The following is a 23,610-nucleotide window of genomic DNA, read 5'->3' on the forward strand; positions in this document are numbered from 1 at the left end:
TTGGTATCAGGTCAGGGTAAGAATTGAGGGAACACAGGGACGGCGTAATTGGGTCTATGATTTATGGTCGTGATATTTTTTTTTTCTTGCTTCTTTTCATTTCAAGAATGGCGCATAGACATCGGATAGTGTTATATTTGCTGTAGCTGCTCGATCGATCGATCAATAATACATGGATTCACTGGCATCTTTTCGATTTCAGAATCAACTACGTCATCAGATCAGACCAGTCGTCGGTACGATTATTTACGTAAATTGAATCTCGATGCAGAGGGAAGGGAAGAAAATCCCTGCAGGTCTTCTCCGTGCAGTTGATCGATCGATCGATCGATCGAAAATAGATCCTAGAGTACAGAGCGCATATACTTATCTGCACTGATTGACTCTGCATGTGCACGAGCTTAATGTCACTGGTGGACCTTTGGAGCTGGGAATCCTCCACTCAGAGAGGCTTTCCTACGTGGCCATCTGCATCAGCGGCAGCTTACCGCGCATGGGCCCAGTTGTACTGGAGCAGTGGGTAGTGTACATACATATGATATCAGTACAGTACCTAAGGTACAGATTACCTAGCATCTACATTATGTATGCACAAGAGGCATTGCAACTTCAGAGGAGCCAACCAGCTGATTGACCTGAACATCAACATTGCACTACCATGGCTGGTACGTGCAGAGATGTGACGATCTCTGTGCGGGGAAGTCACGCGACCGCAACATCGCCGAAAGAGAGGGGATCCCTGGCAGATTACGTACGCACCGTCCAGACAGAATCATTATCAATCAGACTACCAATCGATCAGTTCAGCCGATAATATAATATCATGCCATCGTGGTCGTACAGTATTGTACGAAGATACATGGGTTTCGTTGAGATGGTCTTTTGCAGCATCTTACACCTCTAATTCATTCAACGACCTTACGCATAATGTAACTTCGGCAGAATTGCGGGGGAGCATCTGCTGGGTCGTCCTCGTGTACATTACTCCGTACGTGAACGGAGACTCCGTGCAATTAGTTAACTAATCATACTTTGGCTTACGTATACGCTTCCAGAACTCGGCACTGCATCGCAGCATTGTCTCTCTCCGGCTAGTCTGTGGGGTGACTGGGGTGGTTATTGAAATCTCTGCCGGAACTATCGGATATCTCTACCAGCCCGCCAAGCCGCCAACGAGTGCAGCGTCTCGGATCTCGGGAGGCCGTCGCCCGTATGCCAGCACTATGCATGTACTCCGTATGTGCAGTCGTCATCGGGCGGCAGCTAGCGATCTCTGGCGCGCAAGCGAGGCGCTGGGCGGGCACAGCTGACGCCACCGCAGTTGTCAAGATTCCAGTCACGATCCGCCATGCCGCTTAGGGAAGGCGCGCACGCGTCCTGGCTGCCCGCCGGACCCATCATCGCCAGCACTCTCCAGCAAAGAGCCCACTCGGCACGTTGGGAGACTGGATCGGATAGACCGAAAGACCGGCTTGCGTGCCTGATGCCGGCTCCTTCTTATCTTCTTCTCTCCGGCTCCTGGGCCGGGACCCGGGATAAAGATGCCTATCCCGCCGCCATCCAGCATCAGGCACTGCACGACTTGCTGGGACGGTGGCTGGTGCGTTAACACGTCAAGCCAGACTGCTGCTAGAGGGCTTCTGGGGCACGTTCATCAGCATCAAGTCGATAGAAGCGAGATACTCGATTGGCTGCGCGCTCTGCCTATCCAATTCCGGCCTAATCCCTTCCACCCTGGTGTATCTTGGCACATCTTGGCTCAGTGGACATTAGCATCTATCCTGCTGGGCTGGCGGTGTGTCGGCCCATAGGCGACTGGGCAGTGACTAGTTTCGATTTCGAATCTAGCCGTCTTTCCGATGGAGACGAGGGGGGATTAATATCGAGAGTCGATCAATCCCCACGCACGTCGTACTGTATAATATAGCGAGCGAGAGGTAAGGTTGGCGAGAATGCGATCAACCCGGTGACACACGTCGAAGCTCTGAGATGATCCTCCTGGGCCTATTGGCAGTTCTGGCCATTGTTTCAACGCTGGTCTCCACTGCCGCCGTGCCGGCTCCGACTCTCAAACCGCCAGTCGTCCTTCCTGGTGTCGAGCACATCACTCTGAACCGGTCCCAGGAGGCCAAATATTTTCACGAACCGGGTGGCGATGATATCCTGGGCCATTACGACACGCGATTCTACCATGGTGTCGTGTCGGACGCAGAACGGGTCGACACACTTCGGCACATGATCCGAGCCTATCTCAATTTCTTTCGGGAAAATGATCTGGAGACCTGGATCGCGCATGGCTCATTGTTGGGCTGGTGGTGGAACGGCAAGGTAGGACAACCACAATATATCTCAGGATATTTTTGTGGTACATGAACTGACTTGTCTCGGATCTTCAGATGCTTCCATGGGACTGGGATCTCGATACACAAGTGCTCGACACCACCCTGGCTCGCATGGCCGTCCATTTCAACCATACGATCGTGACGTACGTCTCCGACGATGACAAGGTCAACCGCAAATACCTCCTGGACGTCAATCCGTGGGCCTATTGGCGAGATCAAGGGCCGGGGCATAACATCATTGACGCGCGGTGGATCGACCTTCAGAATGGGCTGTACATCGACATCACGGGGTTGAGCCAGCTCGACCGGGAAGAGGAGCCCGGGATCTGGCAGTCCAAGAACTTCCACCGCTACCGCACCCAGGATCTGTATCCGCTGCGGGAGAGTGTCTATGAAGGCGTTCCGGTGAAGATCCCGTACAAGTATCAGAAGATCCTGGTTGAGGAATATTCCGCAAGAGCGTTGACAAGAACCAGATTCCAGAAGTAAGGATGCCTATGAAACCCCGACAATGGACATCAGCTGATTTGTATTCTCTTCAGTCACACCTGGTTTCCAGAGCTAGAAGAGTGGGTTCCAGACGATGTTGAGCTCCCGTTCGCGTAAAGCACGGGAGACGGGTCATTTCAACATACGCTCGACATCGCCTGCCTCAGTCTCCTGCCCTCTCATCCGTCATTTATTTCACTCATTCCATATCTGTGTCTGGTTCGACACTTCTATGCATCGTCGGCGCCATTCCATAAATTTTCAGTGACATTTTTTGCTGCGGTGGGTCTTGAATTTTGTTAGCGATGAAACATATGACTGGCTATATTACTGTGGTCATATGTGTGCACGATATGTTTGGTTTATTGATACCCTGTTGATTGATTTAATTTCTAATATCGCCTGATGATGATTTATTGGCGATGAGCATATACTCTGTAGTGAGTATATATACTCATGAGACGTATATCACGTATATACAAGCGTCGTGTATATATGATATTAATACATTTATATATTTATTTTCTCTCATTATGCTTTCCTATGCAGTATTTATCCCAGAATGAATGCCAAATTCTCGAAAATGACAATGTATTGGCAAACTGAGATACAAATCAGGCAAGATGTCTAAGGGTTTAATCAGTCACGTGCATGCTGACAAATCACATGCCAGCAGCTTCTAGAAGGGCGGTGGTTGATTACGTGATCGCATTCCTGATTAGATAGACAAACCAGGCAAACTGGTCCAATGCTCTGTACGACAACCATCCTCACCTCCTTATAATTCCAGCCTACAGGGAGAGTATTGATCTTCTTTTCGGGGCCATAATTATTTTCTGCTGGTTTCTCTTCTTTCTAGTTGCCTGAACTGCCCCGATTTCGTTTCTGTCATGTCCGATAACAGCTCCGCCGGCGCAGCTGCCGCTGCGGAGAACGACAACGGCAGCAGCATCACCCTCACCGTCCACCACCACGGCTCTCCCCACTCCTTTACGCTCCCCGCAAATGCCACCCTCCAGGACCTCTCCTCTGCCATCGCGTCGACCCTGCAAGTCCCGCCGGAGAATCAAAAGTTGCTCATCGTGCCCAAGCCAGGACTCCAGAAACCTCCGTTCGCCGCCACGCCCCCGCTCTCCGAGCTGCTGCCCCTGTCGTCGCCCAAGTTCAAAATCACCCTACTAGGGAGCAAAACGCAGGAGATTGACAGCCTCAATGACAGCATTTCCAGCAACCGGCAGCGACTCGAGGCGCGTGCCCGAGCACGTGCGACACAGCCGGCCATCACCCGTCGTCCGCCGCAAGGCATCCACACGTTGTCGTCGCCCTCGTCCTCCACATACACTTTCCACCGTCTCGTCCCGCTGCCCTACCTGCCCAACCCAGAACGCAGCCTGAAATTCCTGGAGCGGCTGCGCGACGACCCGGGGATCCGGTTCGCGATGGCGAAGCACCGGTTCTCAGTGCCCGTGCTGACGGAGATGAACCCGGTAGAGCACACGACCCACGAGTCGCGCACGCTGGGGCTGAACCGCAACAAGGGCGAGGTGATCGAGCTGCGGCTGCGGACGGACGCGTACGACGGGTACCGCGACTACCGCACGATCCGCAAGACGCTGTGCCACGAGCTGGCGCACTGCGTGCACAGCGAGCACGACCGCGCCTTCTGGGAGCTGACCAAGCAGATCGAGACCGAGGTCGAGCGCGCCGACTGGACGCGCGGCGGCCACCGGCTGTCCGACGAGGACTTCTACAACCCGGCCGAGTGGGAGCAGGAGGGGCGGCGACAGGACGAGTTTGTCGACCATGGCGGGTGGACCGGTGGTGAGTTTGTCTTGGGCTCGTCGTCATCAGCTACCACCGGTAATAGTGCCGCTGCTGGTGCAGAGGCCAGCGGTCTGAGTCGGAGAGAGCTCCTGGCGCGAGCAGCGGAGGAGAGGATCAAAAGGGAGCAGCAAAGAGGGAGAGGTTCTAGTTCAGAGAAATCGTGACGTTTGCAACGGATACAGATATAATGTACAAACACATATACATATCTGATATGGTATGATATATGTATATATTTATATGTATTTCATGGATGATAATGTGCGTATAGCTTAGCGTTATGTATATAGCTGAGACGCTACTAATGATTGACGACTGACTGATGGACTTTTTGCTTATATGGAGATACTTATGTATGTAGTATGTATGTGTGTACAGCATGCAGCATGAAATGACAGTATAGTAGCTGAATGAATGAATGAGACCACTCTCTTCTCGACTCATCAATCATCATTCGAAATAATCAACAAGATACAGAGACAAAAAATGAACATTGACATACCCTCACCAATTGTTGGTTATTTATTTAAAGCTGCTCATTGACAAACAACCCCGCCATCCCCTGCCCCGTACCAATACACATGCTCGTAACGAGAATCTTCTTCTTCGTGCGCCGCGCCTCGCTGAGGATGGTGCAGATCTGGCGCGCGCCCGTCGCTCCCAGCGGATGGCCCAGGGCGATCGCGCCGCCGCGCGGGTTGACCTTCTCGTGGTCCAGGCCCAGCGTGTTGAGGCAGTACACGGCCATGGAGGCGAACGCCTCGTTGATCTCGTAGATGTCGACGTCTTCCTTGCTGAGGTTGAACTGCTGCAGCAGTTTCGGGATCGCGGCCGTCGGGCCGATGCCCATGATCCGTGGTGGCACGCCAGCGACGGTCGCGCCGCAGAATTTGGCCAGGATGGGCTGGTTCAGCTCGATGGCTTTGGAGCGGCGCATGAGGAGGATTGCGGCGGCTGCATTTGTATGTATTCGTCAGTATTCAGCCACGGTTTGGACCTGTTGATAGTTTATGTGTATACGCACCTCCGTCAGTCACCTGGCTGGCATTTCCACCCGTCGTCTTGGTCCCGAATTGCGGAAAGGCCGGGCGGATCTTGCTCAGCGCCTCGAACGTCGTTCCGTACCGCGGCCCCTCGTCGCGGGTGAGGGTGACGGTCTTCTCCTCGCCCGTCTTGGGATCCTTGACCTTGGTCGTGATGGGGACGATCTCGTCGTCGAACCAGCCGGCCTTCTGGGCTACCTCTGCGCGGCGGAAGGACTCGACCGCGTATCTGTCCTGCATCTCGCGGGTGATGTTGAAGTCGTCGCCGACGTTCTCCGACGTCTGGCCCATCGGCTGCATACAGTCGGCGGCTTCTTGGTTCTTCATGATCTCTTCGTGGAACGGGTTGGGGCCGCGGTTTCCGCTCGTCATCGATTCAGCACCCACGGCAATACCGATGTCGATCGCCCCCAGGCGGATCTGGTTGGCGATGTCCTGGACCGCTTTCAGACCGGATGAGCAGAACCGATTCACCGAGTTGGCGCCCGCCGTGTGAGGGATTCCAGCCGCGAGGGCTGCAGCGCGGACAATGTAGGCAGCCTTGCCGTCGCCGACCTGAGCGCTATTTAGCAGCAATCCAATGCAGGAAGCACTTAAGGCAGTCCAACATTCCCAAGACAGACGTCCTCGATGAGGGCAGGATCCAGCTTGGAGCGCGCAACGACCTCCTTCAGCAGCGCATAGACCATGTAGTCGAGACTGGTGTCTTTGAATCCGCCCTTGTTCGCCTTGGCCATGGGAGTCCGTATCGCCAGCGTGATGACCACATCGTCGGGGTTTTTCTGGGTGCTGGAACAGACGGCTAATGTCAGCAACTACTCCGTTGACAACAATTCATCTCCATTGAATAGAGAGACCATGGGCCCCTTACATAGCGGACACCCCCGAGCTACCTACGGGCTTCAGCTGGTTGAAGATGGAGGACAACCGTTCGACGGCCATGATGTGGAGTCCCGAATAAGGCAATCGAGACGATAATTCTCGATATATGAATTTAAGGCGCTGTTCTCAGAAGCGGCTTGTCAGAAGGGTATGTAAGGAGTCGGGAATAGAAGGTTGATGAACATGCGGGGAAGAAGAAATCGGCAGACTTTCCAAAGAAGCACTCACCTAGGGAGAACACGGGAAATAAAAAGAAAACTTTCAAGAGAAGAAAAAGCTCACTAGAAATATACAAGAGCCTCCAATTGAAAGGAAAAATAAGAAGAAGAGGAAGCGCAAGGCGAATTGGTTACAGTCCTGGTCCGCGACCCAGCCGACAGAGATGATGCCGAGGTAAGTTCCCAACGGCGGGAAGACCGATCTAGCCGATCGATCGTCGACGACATCTATAACCTAGGCATAGCATCTACATGTACGGAATATGGACATCTATAACTCACTCGAAGGGAGTCCGCTGTCTCATTATAATAAGATTTCTCATTTGTATTCTAAGGAAAGAAGTCTACCCTGCTAATTAGGCAAATTAACCCATGGCTATACCATCTATCGCCATTCCAATCACCATCACCGTCACCTCCTCTCCTGGTCTCGCATTGGACTCGTCCTGGACAGCAACGATTAGATGAACAAATTAAAGGAAAGACGGAGGAACTTCTAATGAATCACATGAAATAAAAGGCACTCTACATCATGATCTGTCATGACAGGGAAGGAAACATCTAGCGCCACCCGCCCGGACCAACGTCGTAAGAAGCACACACGCACCTCGAGCAAACGTCGAGCATGCGAAACACTTTTAGCATCGCGTCATGTCTAATCCGTTCACTCCTTCTGCTGCTCAGCCTCTCCGTTCTCGTTCTTCGCCTCGTCTTCCTCGGTCGCCGGTGGCGCATCCTTCATCTCCGTGTCACCACCTTCTTCAGCCTTCTTCTGCTCCTCCTCGGCCTTCTTGGCTTCTTCCTCAGCCTTCCGCTTGGCCTCTTCTTCCGCCCGCTTTCTGGCCTCCTCCTCTTCCTTGGCCTTCAGGGCGGCCTGGCGTTCCTCCTCGAGCTTGTCCAGGTAGCGTTGGATGATCGGTCCGGCGATGGAACGGATCTCTTCCAACTTGGCCATGTAGACCGCCTTGGTGGTGTCTTCACCCTCCTCGTAGAGCCAGTCCTACGGTCGCTGTTAGCAACACATCCAAGCCAAATGGCTGGAATGCAAATTACTCACCTCGGTCTCGGTAAGCTTCGCGCGCAGCTTCTCCTTCTCCTCCTCACTGGCAAACTCGGCGTAGGTGGTGTCGATCTTGTCACGCAGCTCGTAGATGTGAGACTCAAGTTCGTTCTTCTTCTCGTCCGTCTCCGCCACCAGTCTGTCTTCAAAAGCCATGGCGTTTTCTCTCTCGGTCCAGGCTTGCTTGGTCGCCGGGTCGAGAGAAGTCGTGCCCGTAGAGATAGGCAGTTCACCTTTGCGGACCTGTTTCTTGACCTTGCGGGTCTTCTTTGGCTGCTCCACGGTGCCGTTGGGAGCATCGGTATCCATGGGCTGGTAGAGCTGTCAGCAATGCTTCACTAGCAGTCATCTGTGGGGGAATACATACATCACCATCCTTCTTCTCACCCTCTTGCTGCTGTTGCTGCTGGTCTTGCTGCTGCTGCTGCTGTTGCTGGTCTTGCTGCTGCTGCTGTTGCTGGTCTTGCTGCTGTTGCTGTTGCTGGTCTTGCTGCTGCTGCTGCTGCTGCTGCTGCTGCTGCTGCTGTTGCTGTTGCTGCTGTTGCTGCTGTTGCTGCTGCTGCTGCGGTTCTTCCGGAACCGGCTCTTCCACCTCCACGTCCTCAACGTAGTATCCGGATTCCACATTGAGGATGCCGTGCAGGTTGAGTCGGGCCTTGAGCTTGCAGATCATAAAGTCGTTGTTCGCATCGGCCTTGACACCCTTGATCGAGAAGCGTCCGATCCAGGGGTTCACCTTGCCGGGCAGCATCTCGGGCTTGGCGTAGCGAGCCTCCAAGTCAAACGGCTGCTTGCGATAGAAGGTCAGGATCTTGGTCGAGGGCAGAACATTGCCCTTGTTGAACACGGTCAGGCTGGTGTCTTCGTCCGGGATGTCCGGCGACTGTTCCCAGGTAAATTCAATCGGGTAGTTGACGATGTCGTGGACCGAGAAGTCGCGCACGCGGAAGACCGGGGACAGGATAGCACAGCTGAAGGTGCAACCACGGGCCACAGCCTCATCCTGGTTCAGAGTGAAGGAGAGCGGCTTTCCGAAGAACTTGCTGATGGTCTCCTTGATGATGGGCACACGCGTGCAGCCACCCACCATTTCAATGCTGTCGATATCCTCGGGCTTGAGCTTCGCTTCGGCGAGGGCCTGCTCGAGGGGCACGGTCAGGCGGTTCAGAAGAGGCCGGACCATCTCTTCCAACTCCTCCCGCTTCACAAAGGCGTGCACGTCCGTGTCCTCCATGAGCGACTCAATGTTCATGGGAGCGGCCGGGTTCGCCGAGAGAACCTTCTTCAACCGTTCCGCCGCGGCGAGCGTACGCGCCCAGGCCTTGGGGCTGGTACGGATGTCGATCTTGAATTTCTCCTTGAACTCATCGGCGAGATGGTCGACGAGCGCCTTGTCGAAGTTACGGCCACCGAAATGGCGGTCATAGGTCGTCGCCTTGACGTTGAGTTCCCCTTTGCGGAATTCCACCACGGAGGCCGTGTAGTTGCTGTGTCCAATGTCCACAAACACCACTCTCCGGGGCTTCTCCTCGGCGCTGGGGAGATCCAGCTTGGTGATACCGTAGCCGAGGGCAATGGCAGTGGTATCATTGATCAGACGGAGGGTCTTCAGACCGGCAATGTCGGAGGCATCCAGGAGGGCTCTCCGCTGGACGTCGGTGAACCAGGCAGGAACGCTGATGACGACGTCGGAGGTGGGCAGCTTCGTTTCCCGCTCGGCGATCTGCTTGATCTTGTTCAAGTACATGGCGACCAGCTGGGTCGCCGAGAATTGCTCCCTTTTGCCCAGGTAGGACACATCGACACCGACCTGGCCGTTCACATCACAGAACGTGGCGGTGTTGAATTCCTTCTCGATCTGCACATCGGGGTCTGAAAGAGTACGGCCAATGAGGCGCTTGAGGCCACTGACGGTGTTTTTGAGGTTGGAGATCTCTTGCGTCTTGGCGGCCTCGCCGAGGTATCTGTTCTTGGGACCGAATCCAACGAGGGTTCTGTTGTGTAAGAGCGATCCATGTCAGCAACCAGCCTTCGCCGAATCACCTCCGGAAACCAAAGGAAAGACTTACGGAGTAGATCGGTTGGAGACCTCGTTTGTAATCTGTAGGATACGAAATTCATGTCAGTCACATCCACGCCCTGTTCAAGTGTAGTCTGGAGAGGATTCCAAGTTTGCAAGCCTCAGGCGGAGGAAGGAGGGGCGGGGAGGGGCAAGATACGTACGATATCGATACCCTTATTCCGGGCTACACCGATTTTGGTGCTCTGAGCACCCAGGTCGATACCGATAACGCTCATCGTGCCAAGGGGATCTGTGCGATTAACGGTGATCCGGGACGGTCTGCGATGAGAGGAAGAGAAAAGATCTGGCGTGGGAGGGAGAAAGAGGGGAGGAAGGCCTGGTGGAGGGGAGGAATTTGCACAGCGCGGCCCAGGCTGGTGGAGTTAGTGAGGTCGGTCGAGGGTCTGGCGTGGATGGCTCCCGTTCGTCGAGCGGACACCCTTGGATCCGGGCACTAGCTGGTGGGCAGAATTGGGCAAAAAAAAAGTTACAGCACGACGCTGAGAGTGTTGCACAGAGGCAATGACGGCGAGAGGGCTGCGAGGAAACGGAGCGATGATATTTCAACGGCTCAACAAGGCACTTGGTGAATGACGGCCGGGGACCTGGTGCACCTCAGCCAAGCTCCCTGCAGCCTCTCTTCTTCTGGCGATCGAACCTTCTGGCTCCTCCTGGATCTTTCCCTCGCGCCCGCTGCTCACCGCCCGTTGCGTTGCGGCGGCAGAATGCACGTGCCGCCCTCACCGCTCTCCGGGCCTGGCCAATGCCACGCAGGACGGATTGGGAATTGGGCACACACCGCGAATGCCCTGGGTTGCCAACGAAGGAACGAGTCAGTCGAAGGAGAGCAGAGAATGCATTGCCTCCTTTGCCCAACGCCCAGGATACACAGTGGGAGGCCATGGTGGAAAGCATGCCCTCACCGCAACGATTCGCCAGGATCTGCCCGGAGCGGGCCCCGCTGACGCCAAGCTCAGGTTCTAATTATGCTCCCCTCGACGGCATGACGTTGCACGGCTGGCAGCCTTCTCTACATGTGCTTCTTGAGGTATACTCTTCTTCGCCATTGCATTTACACAATTCAGTCAAGTCAGGTCCTATGCTTCAAATATTTCCACTGGACGCTTCTAATTGCGTTCGTTGTAGAGAAAAGGATGAAGGCATAACGCTGGTGCGGTACATGCGGATAAAAATGAACCAAATGCACCACAAAGAGAGTATGCTTTAAAGGGGGGCTAGGTGGTCAAGAAGGATAAACAAGAACATTGTCAGCGACCAAGCAAACAAGAAAGAAAACGGAATAACAGATCCTACCGCCCGTCATAACCATTAGCCAACTAGACATGAATGATTTCTGCCTCCCTTCTCAGCAACTATCCTCCTCCATCGACTGACGTAGCCAATTATCGACTAGTATGGTCTCCTTCCTGCTATATCCCTCCCGGCTTCATGATTGGTGGCCTAGACCTGATCTTCTGGCCGCCTGCTTCTCTTCATCAACCGCCGACGCTTTTTCTCGGGTTTATTGGGCGGGCTGCTTGGACCTTCAGAACCCGTGGCCCCAGTCAGAGGCATTCTAGGGTTGACCTCCTCTTCTTCATCCTCCCAGTATGCATGTTGAGGGATGCTTCTTCCGAGCGGGCTCCGCGTGGGTTGCAATGGCTGTAGCTGTTTCAACGGATCCAAGAAGACATCCGAGATTCGAGAAGGGGCCGCCATCACTTCAGCCGGTCGAATCGCAGCCAACGTTGGCGATATCTGCGGGCTCGAGCTCAGCCTCTCCGTCGAGCTGAGGCTGCTTTTCCGCGATGATGCGATCCACGGCATGCTCTTAGCACTGTCTGCCTCACCGGACTCGTTGAAGACACTGGATGACCGTTGTGCCTGACGGGCGAAGAATAGTTTTCGCTGTTCTTCCTCGCTCATGAGGCTCTCCACGCGGCGTGGCATGCTGATCGAGTGGGCGCCGGACCCGGCCGTGACGACAGAGTCAAATGAGGCTCGAGGATGGAGCGGAAGCCGGGGCACTTGAAGTCCTGGCGGGATGAGGGGGACCAAGGTGATGCCTGACTCATTTGGTCCCATGTAGTAGCCCTCTGACGAGTGTCCCATCCGAGCGAAACGACCTTCGATGCTTTCAGCGGGGTGGATGGGCACTGGCGCCGCCGTATCATACTCGGCTCTGAATGTCTCAACGTCTACGTTTAGCTCGTCTCCTTGAGCCTCAGCTTGCTCCACGGCTTCTCGAGGCGTGGTATGCTCATCAGCCTTCGCGGCGTCCGCCCTGGGTCCGCCCCAGGTACGCTGTCCTGCGGTAAAGATGCCATAAACCATGTACACCCAATTGAAGAAAGGGTTGAGCAGAAACATCATCGGGTAAAGCCATGCCTTGAACCTCCTCAATACCAGGCCAAAGTAGAGCATCAGCAGGTAATTCAGTCCCAGCGAGACCGCAATGAAGCCGACAGGCAGGTTCTGGATCCTGTTGGAGGTCGTGAGGACTGAAATGACCATGATAAAAAAGAGGAGAGCCGTCGTTCGAATGGTGTTCTGCATGAAACGAATCATGCACAGGATAGGGTAGCGCCTCCAAAGTCGGATATCGGTCAGCATGCATACTTCGTTGGTGATGAAGCCGAGAAACCACCGACGGCGTTGCTTCAGCAGGCTTCGGAACGTCTGGACAGCTTCCGTTTTGCAGAAGGCGCTTGTGCACATCTGGATCTGGTATCTCTTTGGGGCGCCAATCATGAAGAGGTGCGTGAGCCAACGATCTTCGCCCAGATGACACTTGCCGTAGTCGAAAAGGTCTTCGCACTGCTCTGCCTTGTCTGCAAAGTAATATTTGGCCATCTTGCGAAACGCTGAGAACCGCAGGATCGTCAAGGCTCCAGGAAGACAGGTGACTGCGCCACAACCGGACTCCACGGAGCGCTCGAACAGCTGTCCATGAATATACTCCATGTCTTGCAGGATTGTTATCAGGGAATTCTTCTCGGTCGTGGACGTGATGACCCCCGTCATCGCAAGCATATCGTGCTTGCTCCCCGGTTTCAGCTCCATATCGTACATGAAATTCTGGAGGCATACTCTGTCCAGAATGCAGTCCGAATCGATGAAGAGAACGAAGAGGTTGTCATGCCGCCTGAGGTACTCAGCATAGATCTTGTCAATTAGCTTGAAGGTCTGCTTCTGACAGTGTCGCTTTCCTCCGTGTTTGAAACGACTGACCGTGATTCGGGCTGATTTGTAGACGACGTCGATACTCTGAGGATATTGGCGTTCTTCCAAGTCATCTGGAATCCCAAGGTGCCTAGCGACCTTGAGAAACAACTCGTCAACTTGCTTTCCGTCAAAGGACAGGAAGACATGGATGCAAGATGGAGGATAATCACAGTCGACAACTGAATTGATCGCCTTGATCAAAACAGCTGGTTCTTCCTTGTAAACAGGCATGACAATGACCGTCTTTGGAGCCTTTCTATCGTCGAGAACTTCTTTAATTCGTTTTGTCCGCCCCATGGTCGTAGTGACCACTCTGAACACGCAAAAGAGCCATGGCACAACCAGGAGGATGGCGAAGGTATAGAAGGCAAACCACTGCAGAAACCAAACCATCCGATCCGGAAAATACTGTGTGATTCTTGCAGGCAAGGGAAGCGTGACGACCATAACTGGCAGAAAGATTCCTCTGGATGGCCTATCAGCATTTGTAGCACAGATGATCTTCTCAATCTTACCGGAGAGCTGTGAAGAGGACCATCATCACAACTGAGAGGACTCGGATGCTCCAGTGTTCAGCTTTTTGGAAAACTTTGACAAGACAGTAGAGGAATGCAGCAAGCCAGAGGAACCACTCGAGGAAGGCAGCCAGCATGACTGGAGCGATGACGGCAACGTAGATAATCTGGAGGAGCTGTTAGAGAGAAGTTGCCCACACTGCCATGTCGACTCACATCTGCTGCAGGCCATGGTGCTGTGATCGGCGGCACCCCGTTGTCATACTCTCCCATGATGGTTATAAATTCCAGTCTCTAATCTCCTTAAAGAGGCTCGAGAGACATGTCACTTAAAGCGTTATAAAGCTTAAATGACCCTCGATGATTTTTTTTCACTATCCCACCTTCAAAAGCCCTTGGTATCAGTAAGGAAGTTCACATAAGAAGATGATCCAGTGATTACAATCAAACTGACTTGGAAATCCAACAACGCGAGGGTTATGGATTGCAAGCAGAGGGAGACACTGAGACGAAAATGAAGACAGCGAGCTTGTGGAGCAGAATGATGAAGATGCTAAGGGATCAAGATAATTAATTAGCTTATAAATCTGACGCGGATGAGGTTGTTGTGCGTATCGAAGGAGTTAAGGAGGCCTCGGCAGGCGACAACGCGCCTGAGACAGAGAATGGAAGCAACGAATGTCTGCAGTCTGTGAGCATTTTGGCAAGTGTTCACGGGTTCCTGGAACAGAAGTGGCTGGCCTAACGAGTGAGATGGCCTGAGGAGATACTGCCTTCTATACGCTTTCTTCTCTTTGTTCAGCTTCCAAAATGGAAAGCAGCACGGAGGTCCCATGGAAGACATCATGTTTGGACTCTAGGACCATCGTGCAAATGCCTCCACTATACTGTGACCTTTGTGAGAGAAGGGCACAGTATCAGACTATACAATTATGCTAGTAAAATATTATCAAGTCACATTTTCCACGTCTAAAATATACAAAAAATTCCGGAATTGGTCGATGTTGTCACCAAATCAGAGACATCGCAAGGGAGAAACAACTACAATATGGCTTGAAAACAACTCCATTTAATCGTCCCAAAAGAAAATATAAGTGAATAATATAAATGAATATGATTTTGTTAGCATCAGATCTTGTTGTTCTCAGTTCGAAGCATACGTCAGATGTAGATGTAGAAATCTTGTTAGAACAACTCGTTTGTGCAATTAACACTACAATGTGTCACCCACAAATTTGCCAGTGAGTCAAACATTGGTTAAATTCCACGAAATTTATTGATCTTTATTTTAGACAATGTCATCCTCTCTTCAGTCCATGGATTTCCTCGACATTCAGGCGCTATCAACACTATCAGACGTAGGGTCAGACCCTAATCAGCAGCGGACTAGCTCTTTTTAGGCAGGTCCGATAAGGGTCCACTCCACCCACGGGGGCAAGGAATACGAGGATGCATCCTCCAAAAGATTGGGGGCAAACTTGGTATAGAAAGCCCGCTGTCCATTTCGCGATCAGCTGAAAGAAATCTTCTTTACGTCCGAGTCAACATGGCATATTCGTCCGCATAGCCTTGTTCGGTCTATTGTCGTGCCGCCTGGCAGCGGGAGCTTGGTTGGAGCTAGTCTGGTCGGGCGAACGTGATTGGCAGCTGAGGAGTTCCGCCTTCTTTGAAAATTTCCCCCGCCACGCCGTGATTGTCCTGTCTTCCTCCGACCGAGCAACAAAATTTCCCCTCCCACGATCCTCGCGTCGTGAGCAAGCCTCACTGCTTCTAGATTCGAGGGAATCTTCTCGAGACCAAGATACCCCGTCTTGTTGAATTTTCCCATTGAAGGCCGATCTGACTAGAGCTCAATCCCTTGTCAAGTCGACTTTGCCTCCCTCCTTTCTCATCTCCGCCAACGCCGCATTCGACTTCACGTCGCAACCACCCTTCAGCTTTCTAGTCACGCGACTCGCATGACTATACTCCTAATCTCTTGATATTAATTCCCACGAGTTTCTCTCTTACGGTCTCAGTCGAAACTCACGTGCCATTTCGGCTTGCGGCGATTTGGTGGGGCTTGCGCAAAACGCGTATTTTCACCGTCCGATTCAGTCTGATTTTCTTCCTGCATAACTCAACGCGTTAATCAGCCATGTCTGAAGAAGTGAAAACGGCCAGCGCAGGTGCTGGTCCTAACGCAGAGGCGGAAAAGGACGTGCAGAACGTCCTGGCCGAATTGAAGGCGGAGGAGCAGAAAGCGGGTGAGTCCGCCAACGGCGCTTCTGCAGATGAGGCTGCAGAGGAAGCAAGAATCGTTGCGGAAGCCGCCAAACTGGGGAAAGAATCGGAGAAGAAGGACGAGTCGAAGACCGATTCGAAGAGCCAGAAAGAGTCCCGTCCCAAGGGCCGCCCCGATTATCGCAAAAACATCAAATCCGACTTGACTTCTCAACAGGAATCCAGTGACCCCGTTGCCATCAGAAAGCAGGTGAGTTTGACTGCAACGGAAGCCGGCGAGGCCAGACTAACAGACCGTTTCCCAGGTGGAATTCTACTTCTCGGATTCCAACCTTCCTATGGACAGGTTTCTGCTCTCTAAAGTTGGAGGCAGCAAAAACCGCCCGGTCGATCTCACTCTTATTCACTCTTTCAAACGCATGCGCCACTTCCAGCCGTTCAGTGCCATCGTCGAGGCTCTGAAATCCTCCGAGACCCTTGAACTTACCGACAACGACACCAAAGTGCGCCGCAAGGTTCCCCTGCCGGAATCCGTCGACGAAAATCTCGATCCCAATGTTATCAAGGTTTTCGAGGACAAGGCAATGAGCAGGAGCATTTATGCCAAAGGTTTTGGTCCTGAAGAACCCAGCACCCAGTTCGACATCGAGGCTTTCTTTGCTGCCTACGGCCCGACCAATGCCGTCCGCCTGCGCCGTACGCCCGATAAGATCTTCAAGGGCAGCGTTTTCGTGGAGTTTGACTCGGAAGAGACGCAGAAGAAATTCCTTGCCCTGGACCCCAAACCCAAGTGGAAGGGACAGGAGTTGATCATCAAGAGCAAGAAGGAATACTGTGACGAAAAGGTCAAGGAGATCGAGGCGGGTAAGATTAAGCCGTCCAAGTCTTACCGAGGTCGAGGTCGTGGTGGCCGCCAGAACGACGACCGCGACTGGAGAGAGCGACGGGCAGAGGATCAGAAGAAAGGATTCCAGAATGGAGGCCGAGACAGTCAGGGTAACAACAAGGAGCGCAAGGAGATTCAGAAGGATGCTCGGTATGTCTTCCAGTGTGGCTTCTGCAATTACGCTTATCGGTTATCTGTTATGCATACTAACCTGCTTGTAGGGGCGTTCCGGTTGTTCAGAGCACTGCCAATGATGATAGCACAGCTTCCGCGGGACAGAAGCGAGCTCGTGAAGAGGACGGCGAGCAGACGACCACCAATGGTGCTACGAACGAACCTCCGGCCAAGAAGGTGGATGTGAAGGAGGGATAGACTTCATAAGAAAAGTTTTGACATTTGAGAACTCGACCTTTTTTTCTTTTGCATCTCTCAGGGCTACATACATCTCACGGCGTTACGTTTTGCTGGTTGATTTGTCGTGTTTTTTCTGCTGGTACTACGTGTTGGTGATTGGTCCGTCACAGCTGTACGGTCTTGAAGGACTTATCTCCCGCTTGGCCAGTCGGCATCTGTCCGTGTACAACTGCATAGGATGGAAATCGGGCGACCGATAGTTGTTGCCAGCGATTGTTTTCTGACGTCGGAAACCATGTCGATACTCCTTTTGGGCGGTTTCCCCTGTGGTTCTGCTTTGCTTGACTGTGATATCAGAACTGGTAATTTCGACACCGTGTGAAATTTCGCAGTCGCGTACTAAACTACCCCAGGATCTTACTTGTTTATTTCTTGTCATTTGAGTTTGGGTTGAATGGGGTCACTGTACTTTTACCTCCAAGCCCTCAGATAGTGTTAGTTTAGTGTGGTCGAAATAGTCAAATCGACCTCGATCTTGAGTGCAGAGGTTGATTGATCTAATTCAATGGAATTAGGGTCTCTAGACAGATTCCGATATCCCAGTCCCTCTGTCCATAACTGTAACTATAACACTGTATCCACTCCATCCTTATTACTAGAGACAAACCTCCTTCCCTTTCCTCCCTGAGATCCTCTCCTCAAAACTCCAAATCATAAGCCAGGGTATCTTCACACAGCTCTTCGCGAATTTTATGGACCCTACCAACACAAACAAATAATCAGCCTATCATCTCGGAGAAACATGACATAAAAAAACAATACAGCAACAAACTTAAAAAAAAAATGAAATACGGTGGTAATGTGATGATGATAGACATACTCCAAATGCGCCGGATGCGTCGCATAGCCAGCCAAATGCTCCGGAGACTCCAGCACAGCGACAAGGCCCATATCGAAGCCTTTTGCTCTCGGCACGGAGATGGGTAGTGGGGGGTTTGTATGGAGGGAGGTCAGGCCTGTAGGGCATGGACATTAGCCAATTTGCAGAAAGCCAGCAAGCATATCGTATATCTATCTTGTGATATATATGTGTATGTGGGAGACATACCAGGGATCTTCCCAACCATGGCCTTGCTCATCTGTGACCAGTGCGCCAGTTGCGCTTGAGTCACGCCTGGTTTGAGGCGGAAGAGGACTGGGAGAGAGAAATCGAATATCAGCAAGCTATATATATAGGGATAGGGATATTTCATCGGATTATGCGTGCTTGCTTACCAATGTGATAGACGGGCATTTCTTGCCGTAAGTAAGTAAGATGGATATACAGTAGTAGTATGCAGGAGGTAGTACTTTAACTTCGACGAATGCTCAGAGCAAGCAAGCAAGCAACAGACAAAGGACAGTAACAGAAACTAAAATATACGACAGACAAAGAATAAAATTGATAGATTTGGATGAATACTTACTGATATTTATTTATTTATTCGAGGGGACTAATAATCTCATGCGGGGCGCCCCATAACATCCATCCATACTACATCCAGACGGAGAACGCGGAGATACCCCGCTGTGGGTTCGGAGGGTTTGCCGATATAATTAATGTCAATCTGGACAGAGTATGTATGCATATTGGATATGTATGTACATTACATAAATAGGTAATGTACTCTGTGCTCTGTACAGGGTACAAGGTAGTGTCTGCACTCTGTGACACGGACAGTCTTCGATGTTACAGATTAATGCTGCTGCATCGTGTAGGATAGATGGTTAGGTGCTGCTGTCGATATGCAGGAATTTTTAGGGTTAGGATGGATTCTTCTCGTCTTGTCTTGTCTTGTCCTGACTAGTCTCCAGCAAGGTTATATTGTATTAGGTAGAGAAACTTGCTTCATTTAGCCTATCTGGCTGTATAAATATGACGCCAACGTACTGTACCTATAAAGTCGGAGAAACTTGACGCCGTGCAATAAGCCAAATAATAAAGCCTAAACTGTAGCTGAAGATCTTAAGCCGGAAATAAATCTAGTCTAGTTGCCAATTTTGGGATATAGACAATGCACTTAAGTATATACATACATCTAATCTACCAAATCTGGTCGAAGATGACCTCTTTACTCCTACTCCCACAGATTATGTACTTGGTTTGGACTTGCAATGTCACAGCTTCGACTTAGAACTGGCTTTGTTATATACAGATATGCACAGGACAGTGTAGACATCCCTGAGTATGGCAGGTGATTGCATTAAAAGTTACTGATATTTGAAGCTTTCATCAATACATAACAGTATTGATCTTCCTCAGAAATCATGGTTATAATCATCCTTGTGACATTCAATACCATAGGCAGTCATCTGCTGTCCAACTCGGCCAAGAATAAGAGTAATTACCACACAATAGAGGCAAGTCAAGGTATATACATGTACATCTCAATGACCGCTGGCTCACTTTTTCTTCTTCGCCTTATCCACAACATCGATCCATTGCGGTCGCACTCCTCGTCTTCCCAGGGCCGTCTCCACCGCGCTTCGCTGATCTCCCTGGACGAGGATCTCCATCACACCCTTGGCCGCTCCAACGGCCTGCGCCACACTCGTGCTCGACGCGCATTTCTTTTGCAGCTCGTCGGCCAGAAAGGTGGGAATTATCCCGAAAACCTCCACTCCAGTAACTTTGGTCACTGTCTTGTTGGATGCGCGCCGCTCGATGGTCACCGTAACTTTGGGAGCAGCCCCTGCTTTGGGTTTGACGTCCGCCAGAGTCTGATTGGGTTTCAGGATGACATGGAATGGTGCGCACAGTGACGGATCCGAGATGATGCGTTTGAGAAGGCCATCGCGGGTCACCTCGCCTCGGGCTAGAGTGGCTGTATCTTCTGGAGAAGAAGACGTAAAAATCGTATTGGCGAGAAAAGGATTGAGTTTGATGATACGACGGTTCTCTTCAGACACGATTGGAGGGTCCTGAGATTCGAGATAGATGTCCAATTGACTCGATACCTCCGAATACTTGTAATAATTCTTCGGGTCCGAGTGCGAGAGTGCCGGGAACAGGGTTGGTGTCAGTTTCCCCGTCGGCCGGTAGAGGACTTGGACCGTGAGTGTCTGGCCAACGGACGGGTCAACTCCATCCTCTGCCGGTTTCTGTTTGCCAGAGGCAGGTTTTCCAGCATTTTCAACGGCGTTCTTCGATGGAAGCTTGTATGGGACGAACTGCTCGACCATTGGGTGCTTAAAATCGACGTCCACTATGACAGTTTCCTGTCCACTGCGATCTTTCGACTTGACTAGCCGTTCTTTATCCAGATGCTTGATAAATTTCTTCACGTTTTTCCAACCCGTCTTCTTGATCTGGTAGTATTGAGCTTGTTGCGGTGAGTAGATTGGAAGATATGGCGTGATGAGGTTAGAAATTAAGGCAGATGGCTGGACGGGAAGGGACAAGCCGTGGTTCGGTGAGGATGGATTCTCCTTTTTGTGTTGGTACAGGGAATACAAAAAGGCTTTCACAAATGCCTCTTCAATCTCTAAAAAGGTGTGAGCCTGAGTATTAACTCTGAACCAGGGATATGATCATACCTTTCGTTGTAGGCTCTTTCTCCGGCTCAATAGGCACGCTTTCTTCCTGTTTTTCAGTACTCTCACTCAGAGATACTCCTCCTTCCTCCTCGATCTCCCCATTCTGCTTCTCTTCCAATGTCAGCTCCTCGACACCCTCTTCGATGTCGTTAACCTCCGCATCCCATCCCTCCAGGAACTCCGGGGACGGCTGTCCAGGCCTTGATGACGAGCTCCAAGCCCAAAGTTCATCTCCTTCCCAGTGCACGCCTCGCACCGCATGGCCCTTCGCTCCCTGGACCTCACCTAGCCCAGCCACGTCGATCTCGCAGACCCCAACAAACACCGGTACTGTCGGTTTTTCCAAGCTGGCCACGGCCACAGTAGATCCCTTGACAGCTCCAGCAGGAAATGGCGGTCCGTTCGCAAGGCCTGGCGTCATCAAATCTGCGCCGCTGAAGAGCTTCCGCATGACCAGCCCCGGTGTGTGCAAAAGAGGCACAAGACGCGGGTTATGCCATAGAGAATAGACTGTTGGATAAATCCTCCCATCTGCTCCAGGACCATGCTCTAATTTGAACCACAAAATGCGTTCTTCCCCGCCGGTTTCAGGATGCGCTCCGACATAGACCGTGCCCTGGACTTCACGGAGTTCTGGACCGACTGTCGTCGTAAACCGCGCGGACAATGAGTTTTCAGGGAGGAGCGAGTTGCGAATCGCGGTCAGATTCCCAGATGTTGAGCTCTGTGCTGTGTTGTCGTCTGTCGGTGGCGCTGTAGCTACATTGATCTTGTAATCTTGGATGATCTGATCGGCAATTTTACGACGGTCGGACGATCGGAGAGGCGAGAGAGTTTTGATCTGGCCAGATGATAGTTAGAAACTGCCTGCTTATCTGCATCGCCAGAAAATAAGGACTTCTTCGTAGGTGAGGGGCAGTGCGGGGCACAAGTCGTACGTACAGTCGGTTTCTTCTTGAACATGCTTGGAGATGTTCACAAAAAAGACGGATAGATACTGGAGATGAGAGCACTGGAAAGATTCAACACTGGATAAGTCAGCAGTGTTGAGTCTGTCATTCGACATGCAGAGATGAGGCACGATCCTGGCGGCTGTTCTGCGCTGAGATATTCTGCCAAGGCGGTGAAGACAGGCATGATGTTAATGCCGCCTCAAGGGCCAATCATTGGCAAAGTCCCTTGTTATCAGATCATCCTTCTTCTACGTACTCCAGCGTAGACTAATATCTGCGTTACTGCTGACCTAAGGTAACTTGGTGTGTACAGTACATTGGTTATGGAAGGAGCAAAGGAGTCTCCAATTATGAGGAACCTCCGGGTTCCTTCCTTAAAGGTGGGAATACAAACACAACTAGCAAACAATGCTTGTACTTCAAGAAGGAACGAGGGCCAGGCAGGAAGCTTTCGGACTGCTAATTCTCTGTCTTCGTCCTTTCTCCTAATAACCGCCTGAATAATGCTCCCTCTATTCATAATTGCCTTGCTAGCTCTCGTCAATGTCTGGTAGGGACCGTCCTTCGTGTTCGCCCATGTCTATCGGAGTATTTTATGTGAGTCTTTACGATGGACCTGCTATTCCTAGTGTTTCTGCTTTCTCTTTCGTTCCATTATGTTTCAAGTGCTCCGTCATATTACTCGAATTTCAGCAAAAGCTCTTGCCGTGGACAGCCAGTTTTAGAATCGGAGATGCTCGATCCGATAAGCCTGAAAAGACTCAAAGCACCGTTTTGGAACTTGGCATGGACAGAGAACACTGAGGGAAACTCAGGGGGCACATTCGGTTACGTTCCAGAACATATCCCATTTAGCAGGGACGGCCGCCTCAAACCGTGGTCGGCAATTGGAGCAAAGAACCTATCTTTGGCCAATCCAAACCGTACCGGATTATACTTTCGCGACGAGATCCTGAACACCAATGCCTACCCCTGGAGCACCATTGGCCGTGTCGATTTTAAAAGATTTCAAGGCGATAATGGCGGGTGGTGCACTGCTTCCTTAGTTGGGAGCAACCTCATCCTCACAGCGAGCCACTGCTTTCCCTGGGGATTCAACCGGACCCGATGGATGCGATTCGTACCGGGGTACAGATTCGGCAACGAGCCTTATGGCGGATCATTTGTTTCCCGATGCCGAGGGGTTAAGAACACGTCGAATGTCACAGGGATCGACTACATCGTTTGCCGTCTCTGCGAGCCTTTGGGGAAGATCGCCGGCTGGATGGGTACATCGTGGTGGGAAGAGCCTGGGCAGTACATGGTACGGACATGGCGAAGTTCGGGTTACCCAGCCGACTCCCTAGGTGGCCTTACACAAATGCTTCGCTCAGATATCCATCTCAATAACGTTGACTTGCACTTCGACAAGGGGAATGAGCTGGAGTCCGATATCTATGCATCTGCAGGTTGGTCTGGTGGTCCAATGTGGGGATATATCGCGGGAGCCCCAAAGATCGTGGGCGTCTGCAGTGGCAGCGAGAAGGACTGCAGCGAAAGGGTGGAAGGATGTAATAGAATCGAGGACTTCGACGACGATAACGGACACGATGTCTCTGCAGGTGGTAGATTGATGAGTGACCTGATTGCCTATGCCATGGCCCACTGGGCAGATAAATAACCGTATTTCTTCGAGGTTCCTATCAATTAGCACCTAATGACTTCAATGGCCCCTTAAGCCTCCAAGTAACTGCCAAGCTCAACGGGAGCTTCTCTGCAGAAAATTCTTAGCCTGAGTCTTGGTGATTTCCTGCAGAAGAAAACCCTGTTAGACATCCTCTCGCCACCACAAAAGGCAGCTTTTCGCGGGTCCTGCATTATCTAGCCAGCGGCAGTATCCACAAGCTTCTCGACGCTGACAGCGGCTGCGAGCACGGCAGTTCCGGTGCCAGCGTCGTTCAGTGCCATTGCACAGCAGT

General features: G+C 51.8%; 8 protein-coding genes across 8 annotated transcripts; 4 read left to right on the forward strand and 4 right to left on the reverse strand.

Annotated features, from left to right (window-relative positions):
* Positions 1–1,989: 1,989 nt before the first annotated feature.
* On the forward strand, positions 1,990–2,831 carry T310_2666 (Mannosylphosphate transferase (Mnn4); the record flags this gene model as incomplete). Its single annotated transcript, XM_013474465.1, has 2 exons — positions 1,990–2,328; positions 2,397–2,831. The coding sequence occupies 2 exons, from the start codon at positions 1,990–1,992 to the stop codon at positions 2,829–2,831; spliced, it is 774 nt and encodes a 257-aa protein (XP_013329919.1).
* Positions 2,832–3,721: 890 nt separating this feature from the next.
* T310_2667 (Zinc metalloproteinase) lies at positions 3,722–4,819 on the forward strand (the record flags this gene model as incomplete). The annotated part of the gene is made up of 1 exon (XM_013474466.1): positions 3,722–4,819. The coding sequence occupies one exon, from the start codon at positions 3,722–3,724 to the stop codon at positions 4,817–4,819; it is 1,098 nt and encodes a 365-aa protein (XP_013329920.1).
* A 362-nt stretch (positions 4,820–5,181) lies between these two features.
* Positions 5,182–6,640, reverse strand: T310_2668 (Acetyl-CoA C-acyltransferase; the record flags this gene model as incomplete). The annotated part of the gene is made up of 4 exons (XM_013474467.1): positions 5,182–5,609; positions 5,680–6,253; positions 6,322–6,487; positions 6,570–6,640. The coding sequence occupies 4 exons, from the start codon at positions 6,638–6,640 to the stop codon at positions 5,182–5,184; spliced, it is 1,239 nt and encodes a 412-aa protein (XP_013329921.1).
* Positions 6,641–7,462: 822 nt separating this feature from the next.
* Positions 7,463–10,823, reverse strand: T310_2669 (Heat shock protein Hsp88; the record flags this gene model as incomplete). The annotated part of the gene is made up of 6 exons (XM_013474468.1): positions 7,463–7,798; positions 7,856–8,179; positions 8,226–9,852; positions 9,928–9,959; positions 10,082–10,199; positions 10,579–10,823. 6 exons carry the CDS (start codon positions 10,821–10,823, stop codon positions 7,463–7,465), a joined length of 2,682 nt encoding a protein of 893 aa, XP_013329922.1.
* Positions 10,824–11,381: 558 nt separating this feature from the next.
* On the reverse strand, positions 11,382–13,933 carry T310_2670 (Chitin synthase class VI; the record flags this gene model as incomplete). The annotated part of the gene is made up of 3 exons (XM_013474469.1): positions 11,382–13,620; positions 13,661–13,827; positions 13,877–13,933. The coding sequence occupies 3 exons, from the start codon at positions 13,931–13,933 to the stop codon at positions 11,382–11,384; spliced, it is 2,463 nt and encodes an 820-aa protein (XP_013329923.1).
* A 1,864-nt stretch (positions 13,934–15,797) lies between these two features.
* On the forward strand, positions 15,798–17,141 carry T310_2671 (RNA-binding La domain protein; the record flags this gene model as incomplete). The annotated part of the gene is made up of 3 exons (XM_013474470.1): positions 15,798–16,133; positions 16,189–16,919; positions 16,991–17,141. 3 exons carry the CDS (start codon positions 15,798–15,800, stop codon positions 17,139–17,141), a joined length of 1,218 nt encoding a protein of 405 aa, XP_013329924.1.
* A 477-nt stretch (positions 17,142–17,618) lies between these two features.
* Positions 17,619–21,662, reverse strand: T310_2672 (RNA binding protein Ligatin/Tma64; the record flags this gene model as incomplete). The annotated part of the gene is made up of 12 exons (XM_013474471.1): positions 17,619–17,747; positions 17,791–17,907; positions 18,004–18,194; positions 18,232–18,347; positions 18,399–18,535; positions 18,659–18,730; positions 18,769–18,828; positions 19,054–19,113; positions 19,200–19,215; positions 19,570–20,647; positions 20,700–21,540; positions 21,642–21,662. 12 exons carry the CDS (start codon positions 21,660–21,662, stop codon positions 17,619–17,621), a joined length of 2,838 nt encoding a protein of 945 aa, XP_013329925.1.
* A 533-nt stretch (positions 21,663–22,195) lies between these two features.
* T310_2673 (uncharacterized protein) lies at positions 22,196–23,312 on the forward strand (the record flags this gene model as incomplete). The annotated part of the gene is made up of 2 exons (XM_013474472.1): positions 22,196–22,249; positions 22,368–23,312. The coding sequence occupies 2 exons, from the start codon at positions 22,196–22,198 to the stop codon at positions 23,310–23,312; spliced, it is 999 nt and encodes a 332-aa protein (XP_013329926.1).
* Positions 23,313–23,610: the final 298 nt, after the last annotated feature.

This window comes from Rasamsonia emersonii (assembly GCF_000968595.1).
Source record: "Rasamsonia emersonii CBS 393.64 chromosome Unknown ctg1118621760035, whole genome shotgun sequence".
In the NCBI taxonomy this organism is placed as follows: domain Eukaryota; kingdom Fungi; phylum Ascomycota; class Eurotiomycetes; order Eurotiales; family Trichocomaceae; genus Rasamsonia; species Rasamsonia emersonii.